Source organism: Dromiciops gliroides, chromosome 1 (genome assembly GCF_019393635.1).
Source record: "Dromiciops gliroides isolate mDroGli1 chromosome 1, mDroGli1.pri, whole genome shotgun sequence".
Taxonomy (NCBI): domain Eukaryota; kingdom Metazoa; phylum Chordata; class Mammalia; order Microbiotheria; family Microbiotheriidae; genus Dromiciops; species Dromiciops gliroides.
In genome coordinates, this window is record NC_057861.1 from 28582169 (window position 1) to 28606089 (window position 23921).

Below are 23921 nucleotides of genomic sequence, written 5' to 3' on the forward strand. Positions count from 1 at the left end.
TTCCCACAAATACAAGTTCTCTCACTGGGGCCCCAGGAGAGAAGGGGGAGGGGAGGGAGAGAAGACGCCTCAATGCTCCCCCCTCCCCATACACACACATACACACACACATATACACACACACACACACACACACACACACACACACACACACATACACACACAGCCTAGTTCTGGAAACAGACTCTGAAATTGACTTAGGAGATCCGAGTTCCAGACCCAGCTGGGAAACAAGGGAACAAGCTATCTGCCCCTCTCAGGGGCTCAGTTTCCCCTTCTGTAAAATGAGACGGTCAGATTAGTGTTTCCCTAGGGTCCCTCTGAGCTCTGACATTTTAGATTTTAAAAGCTTCCCCTCAGGGCAGCTAGGTGGCACAGTGGATAAAGCACCGGCCCTGGATTCAGGAGGACCTGAGTTCAAATCCAGCCTCAGACACTTGCCACTTACTAGCTGTGTGACCCTGGGCAAGTAAGTCACTTAACCCCCATTGCCCCACAAAAAATTAATTAATTAATTAATTAATTAATTAAAAAAAAAAGGCTTCCCCTCCAGTTAGGCTCTCCCCTCCCCAAGTTGTGAAATTCTGTGTCCTCAAGTGCTCCTCCGGAGGATCCCATGCAGACCACAGGGCCTGAGGTCTAGGTATGAGTGTCTTTCCTCAAATTCTGGGAGGAAGCCTGCCCCGATGGGGCAAGTTAAACCCTCACTTCCTACACCAGCAGCTGGGGTGGCAGAACCCCTTTACACACCTCCCTCAGTAATCCAGGCTGTGCCTCAGGATTATACCCATCCCTACTGATTATGCATTAGCTCAATCAGGGAATCAGTCAGTCAACAAACACTTATTAAGCACCTACTGTGTGCCAGGCACTGTGCTAAGCATTGGCACACATTTATGAATAGCCAGGTTCCTGAAATGAAGTGTATCTGAGGGGGGACTGTCCAGGGACCCCCAGGTCAGGCTGACTCTGTCATGGAGGTCACAACTACTACCAAAGGCAGAAGTTTCAGGGAGGCAGATTTTGGTTGGGGAAAAAAAAAGTGTGACTAATCAGAGCTGCCCAACATCGGCTCCCTGGCTAGGCGTGACGTCTTCATCTGTGGAAGTATCCCAGGAGGGGATAGAGAACTGTTTTTCTTGGTTCCTAGCACAAATGAGCTCCTTTAAAATAACAATCACCATCTACAAGGAACACTGTGCCCGGCACATAGTAGGTCCTTAATAAATGTCTGCTGACTACCTTTAAAGCTACAGATCAATGATAAATGAATAGGGCTGCAGGGCACTTTGCATACATTTCCTTTCTCACCACAGTTTTACAACAATCCTAAGAAAGAGCTACCAAAGGAATTATTCTGCCTCTCTCCACTTCATAGGAGAAAACCGGGACTCAGAAATGTTCATTCCTTTGGAGCTCAGCCCCAGAATGAGAACCAAGGTCTTCCTAACTCCAGATCCAGCACACTGGTCCCAGTGCCTGATTGTTTCTTTTTGTGGAATGTTACTGGGGTAGCCCAGGAGTGGGGGCTTGGGCTCTATGATCTCTAAGGTTCCTTTTTAAAAAATGGAACCAGGTTAAATGCAGGAAATCTTCCCTGATCTAGCCAGCCAGCCAGCATTTATTAAGCGCCAACTGTATTCCATGCACTATGCCAAGCACTGAGGAGATAAAGACAGATCTTGGGGAGCATATATTCTACTAGAACAGGGGTTCTAATTAAGCTGGGGTCTGTAAACTTTACACACACACACACACACACATTTTCCCCCAATTACATGTTCTATTAAATTTAAAAAATAATTTTGATAACTTTATTTCACCATAACTGGCTTCCTTTGTCATCCCATGTATTTTATTTTATTCATTTAAAAACATTTTTCTAGAAAGAGTCACCATGTACCAAAGGAGTCTATGACAAAATAAGCTAAGAATTCTTGGGAAAATTAAACAGCTGACATTTGTATATAGAGCACTTTAAGGATGCCCAGGCGCTTTTTGTACATCTGAGCCTTACCAACAGCCCTACAGACATAGGTGCTGTTAGAATGCTCATTTTACAGAGGAGACAACTGAGATCTCTAAGAATCTTCCACTTATGACCTCAAATAAGACTTTGTTCTGTTCTTCTCTGATCTATTTCTGGAACCCTTTGTATTCCGTACACAGCATTCTTTGTTTGTGTTTTCAGCAAACCAGGAGACGCATATGAGGAAGGAGAAGAGAGAAGAGTAAGACGTCTCTCACACTCTTCCCCCAACACCAGTGGCCAAGGGCGCTCCCACTATGAACTCAACTTCCACAGCTTCCCCTTGCCTCCCAAACAGGCTCCCAGACTCCCTAGACCGTACCTTCTGCCTATAGTGTGGTCTACAGGCATCAGAGGACACAAGTTCACCACCTGCTCTTATGTCTGACCTCAATGGAGGACCCTGACCCCTCTATTCACCTGCTTCTTTCTTTTCTTTTTGTTTCTTGTTTCACCATTGGTTTTATTTGTTTTCTAATTAGGAATTTTATTTTATTTTCCCAATTACATGCAAAAATAATTTTCAACATCCACCTCTAAAACCTTGTGTTCCAATTTCTCTTCCTCCCTCCTCCCCACCCCGCCCCGTATGAATACAAGCAATTCAACATAAGCCATACATGTGCAGTCATGCTCCATATCAGTCAGGTTGTGAAAGAAGACAGACAAAAAAAAACAAAAAAAAATATGCTTCAATCTGTATTTGGACACCATAAATTCCTTCTCTGGAGATGGATCACATTTTTCATAAGTTCATCAGAGTTGTCTTGGATCACTATTGCTGAGAATAGCTAAGTCATTCACAGCTGATCATCTTATAATATTGCTGTTACTTTGTATACAGTACATTTCACTTTGCATCAGCTCATGCAAATCTTTCCAGGTTTTTCTGAGAGCATCCTGCTCATCACTTCTTTTTTTTCCTCATCACTTCTTATAGCACATTAGTGTTCCATCATAATCTCATCCCACAGTTTGTTCAGCCATTCCCCAATTCATGGGCATCTCCTCAATTTCAAATTTTGTTTGCACCAGAAAAGAGCTGCCATAAATATTTTTATACATATGGGTGCTTTAATTTTTTGGTTTTTATCTCTTTTTGGATACATACCTGGCTTTATAGCCCTTTGACCATAGTTCCAAATTGCTCTACAGAATGTTTTAATCAGTTTTCAACTCCACCAACAGTGCATCAATGTCTCATTTTCCCCATATCCCCTATGACATTTGTCATTTTCCTCTGCTGTCCCATTATCCAATTCAATAGGTATGAGGTAGTAAGTAACCCAAAATTGCCCTGATTTGCATTTTTCTAATCAATAGTGAGTCAGAGCACTTTTTTTTATATGGCTATAGACAGCTTTGATTATTTCATCTGAAACTCTTCATATCTTTTGATTATTTATCAATTGGGGTATGGCTCTCATCCTAATAAATTTGATTCAGCTCTCTATTTGAGAAATGAGACCTTTGTTAGACAAACTTGGCTCAAAAGTTTTCAGTTACTCTTTTTTTTTTAGTGAGGCAATTGGGGTTAAGTGACTTGCCCAGGGTCACACAGCTAGTAAGTGTTAAGTGTCTGAGGCCGGATTTGAACTCAGGTACTCCTGACTCCAGGGCCGGTGCTCTATCCACTGTGCCATCTTGGCTCCGCCTCAGTTACTCTTACTAACTGTATTGCCCTCCATTCTATTCCCTCCCCATGACATTGGCTTTATTCTCTCTCTCCTCTCACCTTGTCCCTCCTCAAAAGTGTTTTGCTTCTAACTGCCCCCTCCCCCAATCTGCCCTCCCTTCTATCACCACCCCCCTCATCCCCTTCCCCTCCTAATTTTCTACATTACCTGCTTCTTTCAATGGACCTCTCCCCACTCACTGATTCTCTGTCTGGACTTGTTCCTCAATGGTTAGCTTACTGTGACTTCTATTTTCCTAATCCCCAGGTAACTGAAGCCCTGGATACTGATGAATACACCCTTTTCCCCATCTCTTGCTTTCTACTTCCTCATTGCCATCCTTACTTCCATCTATGTCTGCCCACACACGTTCATCAAGCCTCTGGAATGCCTGTTCTATAACTAACAAACCTCCTTTCTCAATCTTTCTATCTTCTGACACCCACTGAACATCTTTCATTATTTTTCCTTCAAGACCCTTGTCCCCTCCTATCTTCCCTATTACTGATGAGGGCACCACCATCTTCTCAGTCCCTTAAGGCTCACAACTTAGGTGTCATCCTTGACTCCTCACTATCCACCCCCCTCCCCAGTCCAATTGTCACTAAGTCCTTTGAACTTTGCACCATCTCTCCAATATGCCCCCTTCTCTCCTCTGACACAGGCAACCCCCTGGTACAGTGTATCACCACCTCACCTCTGTACTATTACAGTAGCCTGCTGGTAGATCTACCTGCCTCAAGTCTCTACCCTGTCTATCCTCTACTCATCTTCCCCAAATACAAGGTCTGACCACGTAATACCCCTCCCCTCCCTGGTCAATAAACTCCAGTGGCTCCCAATCACCTCCAGGATCAAACAAAATCCTCGATTTGGTATATTTTTTTTGTTGCAGGGCAATGAGGGTTAAGTGACATGCCCAGGGTCATACAACTAGTAAGTGTCAAGTGTCTGAAGTCAGATTTGAACTCAGGTCCTCCTGAATCCAGGGCCAGTGCTTTATTCACTGCTTCACCTAGCTGCCCCCATCCTCCACTTTCATGTCTTTCTCAGCCCATCATCATTACGCTGTCTATACACACTTTTCCCAACATCAACCTCCTTGGTCAACCAATAATATTTTGCCTCCTTGTCCTATGTAGCATCAACCATACTCTGCCAAACCCCAACACTCATTTACTCTCCCCATCTGCCTCTCTTGTTCCCATTCATATGCTGCTGAACAGAACTGTCAGAGGATGGGTCCACTATAAATGGAAGCTATCTGCTCTGTACTGGGCTCTCACTGCAGCAAGGCAATCTTCACATTCCTCCTTCATCGATTCTCTAGTCTACTCATCACATGGGGGTTGCTCCAAGCCTTCTTATCTCTCCATCTTCTTAGTTAAGGATCTTGACTTCTTACTGCATTGAGAATATTGAGGGTATTCACCAAGAGAGTGCTCTCTTTTCATTTCACATCCTCCTGACATTATCATCCCCCACTAGGTCCCCTTTCACTCCAATCTCTAATGAAGTAGCCCTTCTCCTTACCAAACAAATGACTCTATCCCCACTCATATTCTCCCAGTCTCTCTCTGGTATTAAATTTCTCCCTATCTCCTGGCTCCTTCCCTACTGTTAACAAACATGCCCAGACATCCCCCATCTTTACAAAATCATTGCTTGATTCTACCTTCCCCATTAGCTATTGGTGTAGGATTCCCCTCCCCTTTTCAGCTAAATTCCTTGAAAAAGCCATTTCTACTCGATGCCTTCCACTTCTGCTTCTCTCTCTCTCTCTCTCTCTCTCTCTCTCTCTCTCTCTCTCTCTCTCTCTCTCTCTCTCTCTCTCGGTGAGGGGTTAAGTGGCTTTCTCAGGGTCACACAGCTGGTAAGTCCTCTCACTCTCTTGTTTCATGTTTCACTCATTTCTTTCACTTTACAGTCTGGCTTCCAACCTCATCATTCAACAGAATGCTTCTCTCCAAAATTACTAATCACTTAATTGCCAAATCTAAGTAGTATTTAATTTTTTTCCCAATTACATATAAAGACAGTTTTCAACATTAATTTAAAAAAAATTTTGAGTTCCAAACTTTTCTCCTTCCCCCCTCCTAAAGCCAGCAAGCAATCCAATCTAGGTTATACATTACTAATTGCTAAATCTAATTAGAAGTATAACAGTAGTAGCTAGTATTTATAGTATCTACTATGTGCCGGGCAATGTGCTAAGCACCCTACAAATATCTCATTTGATCATCAACAACCCTGGGAGAGTAGGTGCTGCTATTATTATCAATCATTGTTTTACAGATGGGGAAACTGAGGCAAACAGCAGTGAAGTGACTTGCCCAGGGTCATACAGCTAGTACATATCTGAAGGGCTTTTTCTTCTTCATGACCTCCCTTCAGCCTCTGATACTGCTGATTACCCTTTCCACTTGGATTCTCTCTCCTCCCTGGGTTTTCATGATACCACTCTCCAGTCCTGGTTCTTCCTATACTGGTCTGACCACTTGTTAAGTCTCCTTTGCTGAATCTTCATACAAGTTATGACTGCTTCCTGAGGGTGTCCCTCAAGGTTCTGTCCTAGGCCCCTTCATTTATCTCATCAGTCGCCATGGGTTCAATGATCATCTCCATGCAGATGGATTCCCGAATCTCGATAGCCAGCCCTTGTCTCTCTCGAGCATCAGACCCACATCACCAACTGCCTTTTGGAGATCTCCAATTGGATATCCGACAAGCCTTCAACATGTCCAAAACAGAACTCATTAACTTTCCTCTCACCCCCAAACCCTCTCCTACACTAAACTTCCTTATTATTGTGGAAGACACCACCACCATCCCAGTTACCATTGCTATCTCTGACTCCTTACTTTAATTTGTTCTATTTTTTGTCACCATTTTGCCTCAGTAACCTCCCACCAAAGAACATCCCCTTTCTCCCATTGGTGTCTCCATTTTGGAGAGGCGTCCAGGATGGCCAACCTTCCTTCTCCTCCTGGCTCTGCTTTTGACTTTCCAGACTTGGAACCAATGCCATGGTGGGGGTCCCTGCCCTCCCTGCCATCCTGCCCTGATGCCTGCCTTTTAGCTTTTTTTGTACATTTTGTCTTCTCCCACTAGAATGTAAGCTCCCTGAGGGCAAGAAATGTCTTTATTTTGGCTTCTATTTGTATCCCCAGCATAGTACCTGGTATATAGTAAGTGCCTAATAAATGTGTGTTGCCTACAAACCCAAACCCTTGCCAAAACCTTCTCTTTATTCACACAACCATGACCTGATCTCAGGCCCTCATTGACTCTTGTCTGGACCCTTGCAGTAGCATCTTCATTGATCTGCCTCCAGTCTCTCCCAGATCCAATCTATCCTTCACAGAGAGTCACAAGTGATTTTCCTAAATTAGGGGCTGGCATATTATTCCCCTTTCCCTCCAACTTAATCAACTCCATTTGCTTCCTAGTACCTCCAGAACCAAATATAAAACCCATTTTCAAGCATTTACAGAACTTTGCCCTTGGCTCCTATCTCTCCACATACTACAATCCAGTCATAGTGGCCTATGGTGCTATTTCTTGGACAGCCTTTGCACACTGGCTGTTCCCTATGCCTGCAATGCCTTCCCTTCTTCACTTAATGCCTTTTAGAATTTCTGGTTTCCTTTAATACTCAACTGAAACAGGGCAGCTAAAAGGCAGAGTGGATGGGCGCTGGAGTCAGGAGGACTTGAGTTCAAATGTGATGCTAGCTGTGTGACCCTGGGCAAGTCACTTAACCCCCATTGCCTCCCCAAAACAAAATGAAAATACTCAACTGAAACATCACCTGATGCAGGACACTCCTCCCAGTCCTCCCTGGTTACTAATGCCTTCCTTCCCTTTCAAAATTACCTTCCAATCTACTCCATACGGATCATGTATGTGCCTGATTATTTACATGATACCTCTCCCATTGTGTTTAAGTTTCTTGAGGGCAGGGAGCCTTTTTTGTCCTTCCTGATTGCCTCATCACTGGGCACAGTTCGTGTACACACTAGGCATTTAATAGCTGCTCATTGAGGAGAGATGGTGGCTGATGGGAGGATGTACCAGAGTGGGGAGAGACCTGAGGCAGGCAGACCCCCCAGCAGCTACTGCAGTCAGTGGTCCACAAGTGAGGTGATAAGGGCTCACAGGAGAAGAGGGGCATTGTCGGAGGAGAGAAGTGGATGTGTCTGAGAGATGTTGCTAAGTGGCACCAACGGATAGAGCCCTGGGCCAGGAGTCAGGAAAACCTGAGTTCAAATCCAGTTGCCTCAGACACTTACTGTACAACCCTGGGCCAGTTACTTAACCTCTGTCTGCCTCCATTTCCTCCACTGCAAAATGAGAATCATAACAGCCCCTACCTTCCCAGGGTTGTTGTGAGGATCCAATGAGATAATATTGGTAAAGCGCCCGGCACACTTAATAAATGCTTGTTCCCTTCCCCACGGCCCAAGGACTTCTGAAACCATCCAGGCCCATCTGAACCTGACCAGGAATCCCCTCCACAATCTCTTCAAGCCTCTTCTTGCTGACCTCTGGACTGAAGAGTGACCATTCGTCCCTCCCCAGGCAGGCCATGCCTAGAGTAGCACTCTCATGCTTAGGAAGTTTTCCTTGGTTTGAATGGAAATCTACCCCTTGCTTTCCAGTTTTGTCCTCCAGGGCCAAGCATAACAAGGCTAATCCTAGTTCATCAGACAACCCTTCAAATGCAAGAAGGCAGCTATCTTGTTCTGTGCACCCCCAATGACCCAATGCCAACCTCCTACAGTCAGAGGGGCTGCTGCCCTCAGTCTCCCCCACCCCACGGTGGGGGGGGGGCGTGGTGTCTGCATTATCGGCCAGGCCGTTAGGTGTCGGGTCCAAGCACCCAGGCAATAGTAATAATACCATCATAGCTAGGATTCCCATAACGCTTTGCACACGTGATCTCACTGGATCTTCCCAACAATCTTGTGACCGACCGCTTCTTCTATGATGTTCAAGCAACTCCCTTCCAATAAAAACACATCCCTTTAAATGTCATCCTAATACTAACTCACATTCTTCAATCAGATTTCCCATTGTATATTCCTCTTGACCCTATCCAAGGGCAGACAGAAGATTGACTCACTTCTCAGATAAGGACACAGATAATGAGGCTAGGGCAAAAAAAGAGGGAGAGAGAAGGAGACAGACAGAGAGAGGAGAGAGACAGAGAGAGACAGAAGCAAAGAAAAGAGAGATTCAGAGACAGAGAAAAGAGAGAGACAGAGAGAAAGAGAGACAGAAAGAGAAGAGGGAGAGAAAGAAAGGGAGATCGCCCAGTTCTCAAGTCATGGTCCTTGGTTTAAAGTTCCCACCCCATCTCCTCACTGATGCCACACCAGAGCAGAGATTGCGTAAGCAATTCCAGAAATGCCCAGATCCTTGAGAAGACTGTCCCAAGCCCCCAGCGTGTGCCTCCTTGCAGAGCCAATCAAGGCCAAAGCCCTTCTGAGACCCCCTCTCTCCTTCTCTTCACCACCAAGTACCCCCAGGTACTAGAGGTCGTGGGGTGAGCTCAGAGCATCCTCATCTAGCAGCGCCTTTGGCCACAAGACCATCACCTCAGTGACTACGGAAACCCTAGTGAAGGCATGGTCAGGAAGCAAGGTGAGTTCCTTGACCGGAAAAGAAAATCCAGGGTATTTGAACCCTAAACGACACAAAGAACTATCACTCTTAGCTCAGGCTGATCTCCAGACAACGGGCTCTGCCGTGCAGAAAATCTACTTGGCTAAAGATGGACCAGGTATTGATTTGAGGGAATAAAGGGGTCAGTTCTTACCTTGGGGGGATCAAACAGCTCCAGGACGTAGTCTTCGCCACCTTCTGGGCTCACCACCTTCCTCAATACCAGCCGGCCCCTCTGCCGAAGGGCCCCGCTGTCCATGGTGGCTTCGTCCACTAGGCCATATTTGAGGACGCCCTCCTTCCGGGCCTCAGGAGCCGGCTCCCTGGACAGGCTCCAGGGCAGGATTTTCTTGGCCAGGCCCGGTTTAGAAGGGGGGTCCCCTGCCTCACCCTCAGCTGTCCCTTCCCCAGCGGCCAGTGTTTCCGAGGGACGCCGTCGGAAGATATGGCGGAGGCTCCTTCGAAGGTGGTGAAAAGAATAATGAGCGAGGGAGCGGGGAGAGGCTCCGCTGAGCTCCTCCGAGCTCCGGGACTTGGGCAGGGTCTGGACGGTGACCTCAGGAGGCCGCTCGCCAGCATCCGGAGGCGCCTCCGCCTTGGGGGGCGCTGCCGAGCCATCCGTGTGCCTCCGGCCGGTCTCTCGGTAGTCTCGGACCCGGGAGGTGAGGGGCCGCAGCCTTAGCTGGTGCATGGCCCAGCCCTCTCTCACCTCGTGTCGGAAATACTGTTGGAAGAGGTCCGTGAATTGCAGCGAGAAGTGGTCAGCCCCCAGCAGGTCATGGTGGGGATGCTCGCTGGCGAATAGCCAATACTGCTTGGCCAACTCCTTGGCTGTGGCCACGGCATGAAGCTCACAGAATTCACTCCAGCCCCGGGGGTTCGAGGAGGGTGAAGGCTGAAGGGCTGGCCCATTCATTGCCGGGGCCGAGGCAGGGAGACAGAGCTGTAAGACACAAAAAAGGAGGGAGGCTGCTGAGAGGCTGAGCGGGAGGCCTTAGAGAACATCCCCAAACAGGCCTTCCGTCTTCCATTCTATCGTGTTCTCATCCATCCTCAGGAACCCCCAAAGACCTGGGTTCAAATCCCACCTTTGATGCTTACTAGCCATGCAAGGCATAGATGCCCTCCGAGAACACTTCCAGCTCCCCATTGGTGATCCTTTGATCCTTCAAGAAGCCCTTCCTCACCACCCCATTCCATAATCTCCCTTTCTCCTCTGAACTCTCAAATGGCTGGTGTTGGGGGATCTGTGTTCAAATCCCGGGAAGAAAACAAGCTACTGTGCTACAGGGAAAGAAAACTGTCAGAGGTGAGGAGACCCGGGCCCAGCAACAGCTTTCTCTCCGGCATATGGCCCTTGCAATGGCAGAATCAGAGACTGTCAGGGTTGGGAGGGTGTTAGAACTAGAAGGGATCTAAGAAGAGGATGTCAGAGTTGGAAGGGACCTTGGAACAGGGGATGTCAGAGCTGAGAAAGGCCTTGGAACCCAGAATGTCCAAGCTGGAAGGGCCCTTATAGAGCATAGTATGTCAAAACTGGGAAAGGCCTTACTTGGAACATAGAATGTCAGTAGGAAGAGACCTTATGATATAGAATGTCAGAGCTGGGAAGGACCTTAGAACACAGGATGTCAGAGCTGGGAAGGACCTAAGAACAGGGGATGTCAGAGCTGGGAGGGGCCTTAGAACAGGGGATGTCAGAGCTGGGAGGGACCTTAGAACAGGGGATGTCAGAGCTGGGAGGGCCCTTATAGAGCATAGTATGTCAAAACTGGGAAAGGCCTTACTTGGAACATAGAATGTCAGTAGGAAGAGACCTTATGATATAGAATGTCAGAGCTGGGAAGGACCTTAGAACGCAGGATGTCAGAGCTGGGAAGGACCTAAGAACAGGGGATGTCAGAGCTGGGAGGGGCCTTAGAACAGGGAATGTCAGAGCTGGGAGGGACCTTAGAACAGGGGATGTCAGAGCTGGGAGGGACCTTAGAACAGGGGATGTCAGAGCTGGGAGGGACCTTAGAACAGGGGATGTCAGAGCTGGGAGGGGCCTTAGAACAGGGAATGTCAGAGCTGGGAGGGACCTTAGAACACAGGATGTCAGAGCTGGGAGGGGCCTTAGAACAGGGGATGTCAGAGCTGGGAAGGACCTTAGAACACAGCATGTCAGAGCTGAAAAAGGCTTTGAAACAGTGTCAGAGCTGGGAGGGGCCTTAGAACAAAGGCTATCCAAGCTGGGAGGGGCCTTACAGCAGTGACCCCTCCCTTCAGGGCCCCTGAGTTTCCTCTTTCCTGGAATAAAGGGTTGGGGCCTGGGGCCAATGAATTCACCAGGGTGAGAAACTCTGAAAGATGCTGGCCTGGCCCTACTCCAGGTGAATCATTCTCCTCCTGGCTAGGCCAGCCTCCAGCATCCTGGTCTCCAGCATCTTTCACTTCTGTTCATGAACCCACATTGGCCATGACCAACCCTGAGTCAAAAAATGAGTTCAGAGACTCAGAAGCAAATTTCTTCCAGAAAGTGAGGACGACCTGGGTTTAACTCTAGACTCTTGATCCTTGCTGGTTGTAGGGGAAGAATAGCCCGTAGAATTTACACTGCCAGATTCTTATAAGGCCCCAGTGGGACAATGGATGGGAAGCACTTTGCAAACCTTCATGGGTGATATAAATGCTGGATCTTACCATGATTATTCTTAACGACCACAGAGGGCACGTCGGTGATGGCTGGGAGATACATGCCCCCCCTGCTCAGTCCATGGGAGGATGAGGTACAGGGGGACCCAGAAATCAATGGTACATCACAGAACTTTGTCCAAAGAGAGAATCTGGGAAGAAGACTTTGCTATCTGATTCCCAAGCTCTCTCCACCCCCTGAATCTCCCACAGAACAAGCGGCCAGGCTAGACATGGCACGTCCGGGTCGGACAGCTGCATTCATCCACTTGAATGTCTACACCCACCTCCCCACCCTGGACCAAACTGGGCTGTGCCAGGGTTCAGGGGGCCCTGGGAACAACAGTGAATGGGTCAAGAACATAAGCAAACCTAGAGCCTAGTTCATAGAATCACAGATTTAAAGCTACAAGGGACCCAAGAGGTCATCTCATCCAATCCCCTCATCCTGAGAAGGCAAAGCGGCCATCCCATGATTCAAGCAGGCTAGTGAGGGGAAAAGGGAGGAACTATACCCAGATCCTGGGACCCCAAATTCAGCACTTTTCTTACAGCCCCACAGTGAGCAGTTTCCCTTAGAGGGGACCAGAGTAGGGGAGGAAAAGGGGGGGGGGATGAGAACAGAACACACTGTGTCTCCAAAGCCTTACCGCACTTCTATTAAAAAACTTACAGCTATACCAAGAATTTTGGGACACCGTGTGTGTGTGTGTGTGTGTGTGTGTGTGTGTGTGTGTATGCATGTATGTATTGTGTATGTGTATATATCATCTATGTCTATCTACCTATCTATCTACCTATCTACCTATCTATCTATCTATCTATCTATCTATCTATCTATCTATCTATCTATCTATCTATCTATCTATCTACATACACACACATTCCTCTGCTTGGTTCAGCCAATACCTCTTCTAGGCTTTGTTGGATTCCCCTAGTTCAGGGGCTCTTAAACTGGAGTCTGTGAACTTGTTTTGATTTTTAATGTTTTGAAAGTATGTTTCAATGGCATTGGCTTCCTTTGTAATCCACATGTTTTTATTTTATGCATTTAAGAACTCTCTTCTGAGAGGGGGTCCATGGGGTTCACCAGACCAGCTGCCTTTGTTGTTAAGAGTGAAGCGCTGGGGCAGCTAGGTGGCACAGTAGATAGAGCACCAGCCCTGGATTCAGGAGTTCCTGAGTTCAAATCTGGCCTCAGACACTTGACACTTACTAGCTGTGTGACCTTGGGCAAGTCACTTAACCCCATTGCCCCACCAAAAAAAAAAAAAAGAGTGAAGCGCTGGGGCAGCTAGGTGGCACAGTGGATAGAGCACCAGCCCTGGATTCAGTAGGACCTGAGTTCAAATCCAACCTCAGACACTTAATACTTACTAGCTGTATGACCCTGGGCAAGTCACTTAACCCCAATTGCCTCACCAAAAGAAAGAAAGAAAGAAAAAGAGTGAAATGCTTCCATTTGGAAGATGTTTATTATGTACATTTTAAAATATTTATTCTGTTTATATTATCTACTTATCTCTGAGCATATTGTAACCCTTTCCACATGCCCCTTATGTATGTTTCTTTTTTCTCCTCTTTTTAATGAGGGTTAAGTGACTTGCCCAGGGTCATACAGCTAGTTAAGTGTCAAGTGTCTGAGGCCAGATTTGAACTCAGGTCCTCCTGAATCCAGGGCTGGTGCTTTATCCACTGCACACTTATGTATTGTTCCTTGAAGGCAGGGGACCCTCTTTCTGAGTGCCTAGTATTCAAGTAGGAAGCATTTAAAAAGATGCTTTCGATTGACAGATTGATTGATTGACTGAATGAATAAATGACTGAATGAAAGAATGAAAAAAATGAATGAATGAATGAATGTAAAACCTCCTGCCTGTGGGGAGAGAACAAAACAAAACAAAACCAAGTCTCTGGTGAATTCAGCCCTAGCTTGGAATCACTTATCATTGACCCAGAAAAGCCTTGGGAAAATTTGCATAGTAAGTGAAATTTATCTAACACTTTAAAGTTTATAAGACACTTTATAAAAACTGTCCCACTTAGGCCTCACAGTGCCCCATGAGATATTTAGTGCAAGTATTATCATCAACCCCATTTTATAGAAACGGAAACTGACTTGGGGTATGGGGGGGGGGATCCTAGCTCTGGGATCCTAGCTGCCTGTGTGATCTTGGGCAAGTCATTTCCCCCTTCTTGGCCTCAGTTTCCTCATCTGTAAAGAGGGGATATGAATTAGAAGGCCTCTGGGGTCCCTTACAGCTCTGTGGCCCTGATCCTAAGCATCCTTGAGAAGTGATCACCCAGTCTTTCTTTTGAACACCTTAAATGATGATGAACTCATTTTCTCACAAGGCAGCCCCATCCCATCTCTGGACAAACTTCTATCGGTCCAAGGTTAACACAGGTAATCAGAGTCAAAGTCAGAACTTGAACCCAGGCCTTGTGACTTCAAGTCCTGTGCTTTTTCCACTGGGTGGCCCAAGATCTTGAAGGAAGGTCTAACGACTGGGGAGCATAGCCCCTGAAGCAGCAGGATTCAGGCCCAAGGCAGGGCAGGAGACTGGTCTGTGCTTAGCAAACATTAGGCGAGATTCTGACCCTTTCCCACCTCCCATCCTGAGATGGTTCTTCCCCAATATGGGAAATCAGGGGCATCCCAGAAAATACCCTAGAGAGGACAGACCAAGCCAGGAAAGTGATCCATGGCCATGATGCCTCTTTCTTTCCAATTTTACTGCAAAGGTCGAATGAAGCCCATTTCGGGGCAGAGGAAAGACCAGGCACCGATTAGGTGAGTTCTACTCCCTTCTCCCTGACCCGTATCCTGAGACTCGGAGTCCAAGACTTGGGTTTATGCCCACTTGGGTGACTCAGGATCTCTCTGTAGAAGGAATGCAATCCCTTCATTCTCCTTTCCAGGAAAATTCTCTAAAGACCCTCCCCACTGTGACATCCCATCCCTTCATGCTCAGACCCCTCCTGCTCTGAGGGCAGAAATGTAACAGGTTGATGAAAGGATGAAGCCCAGTCTTTTAGAATTAACTGGATTCAATTCCACAAGCATTCATTAAGCATCGTGCCTGAGCTGGGCTTTGTGCAAGACCCTGGGCTTACAAAGGCAAAAAATGGCTCCTGAGGAGTTCATTTTGTAAAATTACAATATTCATCTGTTTAATTCTACTTTTAAAGAAAAACACCAGATCCTGATCTGGTTAAAAACAACAACATTGGGGCAGCTAAGTGGTGCAGTGGATAGAACACCAGCTCTGGAGTCAGGAGGACCTGAGTTCCAATCTGAACTCAGACACTTAACACTTACTAGCTGTGTGACCCTGGGTAAGTCACTTAATCCCAATTGCCTCACCAAAAAAACCCACCACCACCACAACAACAAAACAAAACAAAACAAAAAACATTGAATTTGGAGTGAGCAGATTAAGGAAGAGGAGGTTAGAGCTGGAAAGGACTTTAGAGTGGAAAGAAAGGGGGAAATAAACATTTACATAGCACCTACTATGTACTAAGCACATTTTTCAAATGTAATTCATTTGATTCTCATAAACTTGAGAAGGCACTATGATTATAGATTATTGTTATTTTACAATAGAGGAAACTGAGGCAGAAAGTGGTTAAATGACTTGCCCCCAGGGTCACAAAGCTAGTGTCTAAGGCTGGATTTGAACTCAGGTCTTCCTGACTCCAGGCTTGGTGCTCTCTCCATTTGTACCACCTAGCAGTCTTACAGACTAATCCAGATCTTTCATTTTACAGATGAGGAAACAGATTCAGAGAGGGTATGATGCCTTCCCAAAGTGACAGAGGTTGTAATTAGCAGAGGCCATGACAAAAAGAGGATTCTTTATCATAGGATCTGGGTTCAAATCAGCTTTCTACCATTTCCTAGCTGTGTGATCTGGAACAAGTCTCTTTCCCCACCCTAGGAAGGATCAAATAGTAATTAAGCACCAGGCATATGCTAAGCCTTGAGGATACAAAAAAGGAAGGGTAAAAGATAGTCCCTGCCCTCAAAGAGCATTCGATCTAACAGGGGAGATAAGGAGCAAACAACACAAAGCACTCTACTGACAAGATAAACAGGAAATGATTAACCATGGGAAGGCATGGGAATTCAGAGGGGTTAGTTAGGGAAGGCTTCCCGTAGAAGAAGGTGGGGTTTTAGTTGGGACTTAAAGGAAGCCATGGAGTTCAGTGGTATGAGCAGAGGAGAGAGAGAGTGTTCCAGGCCTGGTGGGCAGCCAGAGAGAACCCTCAGAACTGGGAGATGGAGAGACCTGTTCATGGAACAGCTAGGAGACTGGTGTCACTGGATTGAAGGGGTTTGGAATAGATGGAATAGGTGGCATAGGGGATGGATAGAGCGGTGGGCCTAGAGTCAGGAAGACCTGATACACTACTTATTAGCTGCGTGACCCTGGGCAAGTCATTTATCCTTTGCCTCAGTTTCCTCAACTGCAAAATGGGAATTATAATAGCACCCACCTCCTAGGACTGATCAAGTGAGATAATATTGATAAAGGGCTTAGTGCACTGTCTGGCAGACAGTAGGTGTTTAATAAGTGCTTGTTTCCTTCTTGCCTGCCTGCCTTCTAACCATCCTTAAAGCATCAGTGTGCTCCCAAGAGAGAGAGGCAAGGGGCAGCTAGGTGGCGCAGTGGATAGAGCACCAGCCCTGGAATCAGGAGTTCCTGAGTTCAAATCTGGCCTCAGACACTTGACACTTACTAGCTGTGTGACCTTGGGCAAGTCACTTAACCCTCATTGCCCTGCAAAAAAAAAAAAAAAAAAAAAGAGAGAAAGAGAGAAAGAGAGGCAGTTGTCCCAGGAAGAGAAACCATACATCTGGCTTGGGGAAAGTGCAGGAGCTAAGGAGCCCCACGCCAGGGGCCCGCCAAGCCTGCTCAGGCTGCCCCCATACTGGATAGGCCTAGCTCCTCATCAGCCAAGCTGGCCTGCCAGCCTTGCAGAGAAGAGCTGAGAACAGGGAGATTTACTGCCTTTCTTCCGGAGCCTGCTGGATCCCAGTCAGCCAGGGTTACCACGGGGCAGCAGGCCAGGGCTGGCCCTAGGGGACACTTGTGGCTGCCATGGCTTGGCTTTGCATCTGTACATGGCCCCCTTCCCCGTGTAGCCAAGGCCCGACTGGGCCAGCTTCCACATGAGGATGCCTGTGCCCTGGTGGCCCTTTGGCTGATTCTGTCGGTTCGAGAAGGGCTTTGGACCCGAGGCCGGAGGAGGGAAGTTACAGTCAAGAGCAGTCACCGCAGAACCCAACTTTGAAAAATCAAACCTATATTTAAGGCCAGGCATCCGTCCCACAGGCAACTAGGCCCCCTACGAGGTCAAGAGAAGGGCAGCATTTGGGGAACTCATCCCCCCCCTCAAAAGGACACATCTCTCCCCAAATGATGCCTTTGGCGGGGCACAATAGCCCAGGATGCTGAACCGGGCGTCCGCAGGGGGTCTGTGAATGGGGGAGGGGAAATGACATCTTTATTTCAATCTAATTGACCTCTTTTGTAATCCCATGTATTTTATATTGTGCATTTAAAAACATGATTCTGAGAAAAGTCCAGAGGCTTCCCTAGACTGCCCAAGCAGCTCAAGACACCAAAATGGCTCAGAACTCCTGCTCCAGACATCTCTCAGCCTATTTTAACATCTGGGTTAAAAAACAAAAAAACAAACAAAACCCCCCCAAAAAATCCCTTCTCTTAGAAGCACAGCATCTAGTCCAACCCATTCCTGAAAGAAATCCTCTCTATAATCTCCAAACAAGGGTCTTCTGCCTATATAGCTCCAAGGAAGGGAAACCAACTATTCAATCCCTCCAACTCCCAAATATTAGCTCATATCTATTTTGCGACAATAAAATAAATACAAGGTATGTATATTGTCTCTCCCATTAGAAAGTAAGCTCCCTGGGGGCAGTCACTGTTTTATTTTGGTCTCTGCATTTCTAGTGCACACAGTAAGTGCTTCATAAATGCTCGATGGTTGACTCGTAAACTGACCAGAGACACCTTTTCCACTTTTGAATAGTTCTAATTGGTTTTTTTTTTTTGGGGGGGGGGACGTTGCGGGGCAATGAGGGTTAAGTGACTTGCCTAGGGTCACACAGCTAGTAAGTGTCAAGTGTCTGAGGTCACATTTGAACTCAGGTCCTCCTGAATCCAGGGCTGGTGCTTTATCCATTGCACCACCTACCTGCCCCTGATAGTTCTAATTGTTAAGATTTTTTTCCCCCTTCTTTACAGCGAGCCTAATTTGCCTCCCTCCAACTTTTATCCCTTGTCCCTAGTGCTGCTGCCCCCTGGGGCAAAAACAGAACCGAGCCGAACCTCCCTCATTTTTTTCATACGAGTATTTTATTATTTTCCAGTTACACGTAGAGATAGTTTTCAACATTTGTTTGTATAAGATTTCTAGTTTTACATTTTTCTCCCTTCCTCCCCCATCCCCAAGACAGCAAGCAATCTGATATAGGTTATATATGTACAATCACATGAAACATATTTCTGCAGTGGTCATGTTGTGAAAGAAAAATCGGAGCAAAAAAGAAAAACCTCAGAAAAGAAAAACAAAAAAAGTATGGTTCGATCTGCATCTAGATTCCACAGTTCTTTTTTTTCTGGATTTGGAGAGCATTTCTATCATGAGTCCTTTGGAACTCTCTTGGACCATTGTATTGCTGAGAAGAGTCAAGTCTATCACAGTTGATCAACACACAATGTTGTTGATACTGTGTACAATGTTCTCCTGCGAACCTCCCTCGTTTTTATAGAAACTGAGGTCCCACAGGTGACATTAAGAAGAGAATAGGAGGCAGCTAGGTGGCGCAGTGGATAGAGCACCAGCCCTGGATTCAGGACTACTTGAGTTCAAATCTGGCCTCAGACACTTGACACTTACTAGCTGTGTGACCCTGGGCAAGTCACTTAACCCCCATTGCCCCGAAGAAGAAGAAGAAGAAGAAGAAGAAGAAGAAGAAGAAGAAGAAGAAGAAGAAGAAGAAGAAGAAGAAGAAGAGAATAGGATTAGAGGTGGAAGAGACCTTTGGGGTCACTGACTCCAGTCTTACCCTCCCATCACTTTACAGCTGTGGAAACCGAGGCCCCAGAGAGGGTAAGTTCCTTGCTTGGGCTCATACAGCTTCTAAATGTCTATGGCATGATTTGAATCCAGGTCTTACTGACTCCAATTCCAATACTCTCTCCATGACATTGTACTTCTTGGGACACACACTAGCTAATAATAAGTGTCAGGTGCTAGATCTGAACTCAGGCCCTCTGACTTCAAATCCAGAGCTCTTTTCCACTGTGCCATGCTCTCAGACTATGACTGGTTAATAAACATGTACTTCATAAATCTAGCAAATGAGATATGGTTGGAAAGCACTTGGCACAATGCCCAAAACAGTAGTTACTTAATAAATGCTTCTTCCCCTTGGGGCGCTCCATAAAAATGAACTTATCTTGAGTATTGGGCGGACCCCTTGTGGAAGATCTGTGGGAAGAGATAGTGTCCTCCCCAAGGAAACCACTGGGTATAGCCAACAGAACAGAAGCTTCCTGGGGGCAGGAACTTTTCCATTTTTCTCTTTGTATTTATATAGTACCCACTTAAGAAACTGTTGATTGACTGATTGTATTTAGTCTTCCTTGTACCCGTTGTCTTTCCCACCCCACCCTCCCATAGGATGCAATCTACAGTAAACGATCTTTTGATTTCTGTCCCTCTATCCCAGGGGCAGGCTTCCTTATCCACAAAATAATAGATGGATTTGATAGCCTTTAAAGGTCCCTTACAAGTCTAAATCTCTTTTTACAGATGAGGAAACTGAGGCTGAGAGCAAGTCACTTGATTTGCCCAGGGTGGCAGCGCTAGTAATCAGCTGAGGCGGGATTTGAATTTGGCTCCTCCTTGACACTAAGTGCAGGAATTTGGGGGGGGGGGGAAGAAGCCACCCAGGCTGTTGTGATGTAAGCACTTGTCTCTTGTCACTTTGCTCAAAGCAGAAAGATCAGAATGAAGTTTCACCCTGCCAGCACTCTCCCCTCCTTCTGCTTCCCCAGGGAGCCTGGCCCCCAGCCTGGGAGCAGGGCCCAGGACAATCTGCCAGCTCCCTTGAGCGGGGGAGTCTGGCCCGAGAGATCTCAAAAGGTCAAGATTTCACAGAGCACTCCCAGTGTGGGGGATGGGAGGGAAGTCCTAGGGTCCCCTTTTTCAGGAGCAGGAGCCCCCGTGTCCCAAGGAGGCCCCTTTGCCCTGTTCTGGCCTCAGTTTCCCCAATGTGGAAATGAAGAGATGGAGAACATGGGCCGAAAGAAACCAAATTAGGGGGAGGGAGAGCTCAGGACTGAAGCGGAAAACATGTGGTGCAGAGCCCAAACAAATCCCTGCCCGCCCAAGGCTTCCTCCAGCTGCCGAATGCTTCCAGCAGCCCAGGGCTGTCAGCAGAACCCAGTTCAAAGCAGCAAACTGTGGCATTTGCAGGGTCAGCCCTCGGGGCTGCAAAGTGTGGGAACATTTCTGTGGCCTGGAGGCTCAGGAGGTCTGTCGCATGGGGGAGGGGGGGCAGTTAGTAAACTATCCACAGTCAACAAGCTAAGGCTCCCATAGCCAGGAGCTCAGTGGTCTGCTTAGGGAAATCATCCCAGCTGGGGGGCAGAAGCAGGGCACTAAGATGGGGGTAGGGGAAGTCACTGGTCTGGGCCAGAGTCCCGGCCTGGGCACCCAAGGCCTTGGGGACCTCCTCTTCCCTACACCCCCGGGGGGGGGTCCCTCTGAAGCTCTGGTCCCACAGGGTAGAACTACTTGTGACAGAACCAGAAGGGTCTTCAGGTCATCTAGGGCAGCCATTTTACAGATGAAGAAACCGAGTGCCAAGGAAGCTGGACTCACCCAAGGTCCTGCAAGTGATTTTGTCCAGTGACACCCAGGTACCCGAGGCCTGTTTTGGCTTCCTCTTTCTCACCTAGTGCAGCAGAAATAACGCCGGAGCATCCGGAGTCAGGAGGCCTGTGTTTGAATCCCTGAAAAGTACTAATTGTGTGACCCTGGACAAGTCATTGGACTTTTCTGGGCCTCAGTTTCCCTATTTTTAAAATAAGGGAGTTGGACTACAGGAGGGTCCCTTCCAGCTCTGGATGGATGAGCCTCAGTTTCCTCATCTCTCAAATGGGTATTCAAGCCTTGCACTCCACTTAACCTCCCCGGACTCTAAGGAGGGAAGCCCGAAAGGGTTAGTTAAAAGAAAAAACGGTAAGCCGCTCTGATTCTTAACCAACCCGTCTTGCACAGCAGGTTCTGAGCTAGGCTGTTCTCATGACCAAGGGATTAAGAGTAATTAGTAACAGCCTTAAATGAGAGAGAGACCCACAAAAACCTAGGAGAAGCGCACTTTGCCAGAGTTGTAGGGGTGGGAGGGAGCTGGGAAGCTGTCCTGCCGACCCCTCATTTTACAAAGAAAGAAACTGAGGCCCAGAGGAGAGGGATTCCCCTTCTGCCCCCGACTGTAAGTGGTGCCAAGGACAGAAGCCACATTCCCTGGCTCCAGACTCTCTCTCTCTCTCTCTCTCTCTCTCTCTCTCTCTGTCCTCCTTCTCCCATTCCCACCATCAATCAGAGTACCTGGGTTCAAATCCCACTCTGCTTCTTGGGACCTTCATTTTACCTTTCTTGGGACTCAGTTTCTTCATCTGTAAAATGGGGCTGAAGGCAAATTGGACTAGATGATTCCCCAAGTCCCTTCCAGCTTGAAATCTGGGCTTCACTAATCCTTTTCTGGAAAATTTTCCTGGGGCAGAGAGGCTGGGTCAGGTACTGGGGGCTTGGTCTGAGCTCTTTCCCCTCCCCCTTTCACTCATCCACTCCCCACTCCCTTCCCAGACCCCAGCTGGGCAGCCCTGCTGGAATTTCCCAGGCCAGACCCCATCCTGTTGAAATTAATAGTCCCACCAAGAGCCAACTCCACACACACGGCTCTCAAGGAGGGACAATTACTGTGTTGTTCCAAGAGATCTTATCTCCCTAACGAACAATTTAAAAGCACCCAGGCAATTACCCAGCCTCCCCAACGGGAGCGGGAGCGAGTCACACGGCTCCCACCCCCAACTCTCAACCCCCCTCAAACCAGAGGCCCTATTAAGAGAGAGAAACTGTGAATGCACCAAGGAACCTTTGATTCAGACCCATCTGCTCAAGGGCCAGTCTGTCCGTGCCACCCACCCCTGGCCTTCATGAAAGCCCCCTGCTCCCTCCACGGGCAGACCTGGTCGATGAGAGACCCTGGATTCCCCTGCGAGGCAACCCAGGCCCAGGAAGAGTCGAGACAGAGACAGAGAAAGAGAAAGACAGAGACAAAAAGACAGACAGAGAAGCAGAGAGAGATAGGGATAGAAAGAGATAGGGAGAGAGGGGGAGAAGGAGAAAGAGAGAGAGGCAGAGAGAGATAGGGAGGGAAGAGAGAGAGAAGGAGAAGAGAGAGGGAGGAAAGAGGGAGGGAGAGGGAAAGAGAGGGAGAGAGAAAAAGGCAGAGAGGCAAAGAGATAGGGAGAGAAAGATAAGGGAGGGAGGGAGGGAGGGAAAGAGAGAGGAGGGAGGGAAGAATAGACCGGGGCAGTGGTGGGGTAGGGGTCTTGGTGACTAATCCAGGACCCTTGAAAGGAACAATCACCAAGTCTTTATTAAGGAGAGCTTCTACTTCCTCTCCCAGGGCAGTGGGGGCAAGGGTAGGCATGTGGTCCCTTCTGGACTAGGGGAAGTTGGCTTGAGCTCACCTCCTGCCAACCCCAAGTTCTCTCCTCATCCAGGACACTAGAAATCGCTCCTTCCTGTCTCTGGCTTTCACTACTGCTTTTCTGTCTTGTGTATTATGGCTGCCTCCGGCCACTTCTGCCGAGTTGGCATCTCAGCTTCAGTGCCCACTAAATCTCTTCCCCTCGATGCACTGCCCCCACCTCACACACACACCCTACTTCTCCAAGGGACTTGGACTCCAAGGGCCGAAGCTTAGAGCTGACGCTCACTTACCTGCAATGGCTCTCTGGTCCTGGGGGCTTGGTCAGATGCCACCCAGACAAGCAGGCAGAGGTGGCCCCCCCCCGCCCCGCCCCCACCCCCAGCCTAGCTCAGGCTTCTTCTTCAGCCGGGTTGGGGGCCCTGCCCTGCTTCCCCCACCGGCTAATGTCAGAAATTAGGGCAAGGTGAGCATTTTCCAGTTAATTATAGGTTCTGAGCTCAAGGGGGATGGCATGGGAGGGAGGCCAGGGGGAAAGGGAGTTTTCCCATGGGGAGGAATCCTGGTTTCCTTTTCAGGGGGTGGGGGTAGGAATGGTTTAAAGAGCAATTCACAGAAACAGCCTAGAACAAGGCAGAGTATGAACAGAACGTTTGAGCCTGGGAATGCAAATGCTTGGAACATCCCTGGCAGGGCTGCAGGGGTCTCGATTTGTTTCAAAGGGATGCTTCTTCAGGAAGCCTTCCTTGATAGCATTGGTTTATTTTTTGGATAAGCATTGATTAAGCACCCACTGTGTGTCGAGAACTGTGCATTCCAGCCAGAAATGATTTCTCCTTCTGACTTTTCCTAATAATTGAATCGCAGCCCAGTCAGGAACTGGGTTTTTGCTCTTTGTTGTAACCTGGCACATAGTAGGCATTTAATAAAGACTTGCTGACTGTTCTGCTTCTGCTACTTAACTTGGTCATATTCTGCCCCATAGACAAGCCTCAACCTCTCTGGGCATCAGGTTCCCCATCTGTAAAATGAAAGAATGGAACTAGATGTCTTCAAAGATCCCGTCTAGGATGAATCTATGATACCAGACACACATAAAAGAATATGAGAGAAC

The 23921-nt window shown here is 47.6% G+C and overlaps 1 protein-coding gene across 3 annotated transcripts in view; it reads right to left on the reverse strand.

The window, feature by feature from the left end:
• The window catches only part of SH2B3 (SH2B adaptor protein 3), a 103149-nt gene that overhangs the window by 69412 nt on the left and 9816 nt on the right, over positions 1–23921 (reverse strand). For all 3 annotated transcript variants that reach the window (XM_043979160.1, XM_043979161.1, XM_043979159.1), the window contains exon 2: positions 9527–10315. In XM_043979160.1, coding sequence (XP_043835095.1) covers positions 9527–10288 — 762 coding nt within the window. In that variant the 5' untranslated portion in view covers positions 10289–10315. The remainder of the gene's footprint in view (positions 1–9526; positions 10316–23921) is intronic.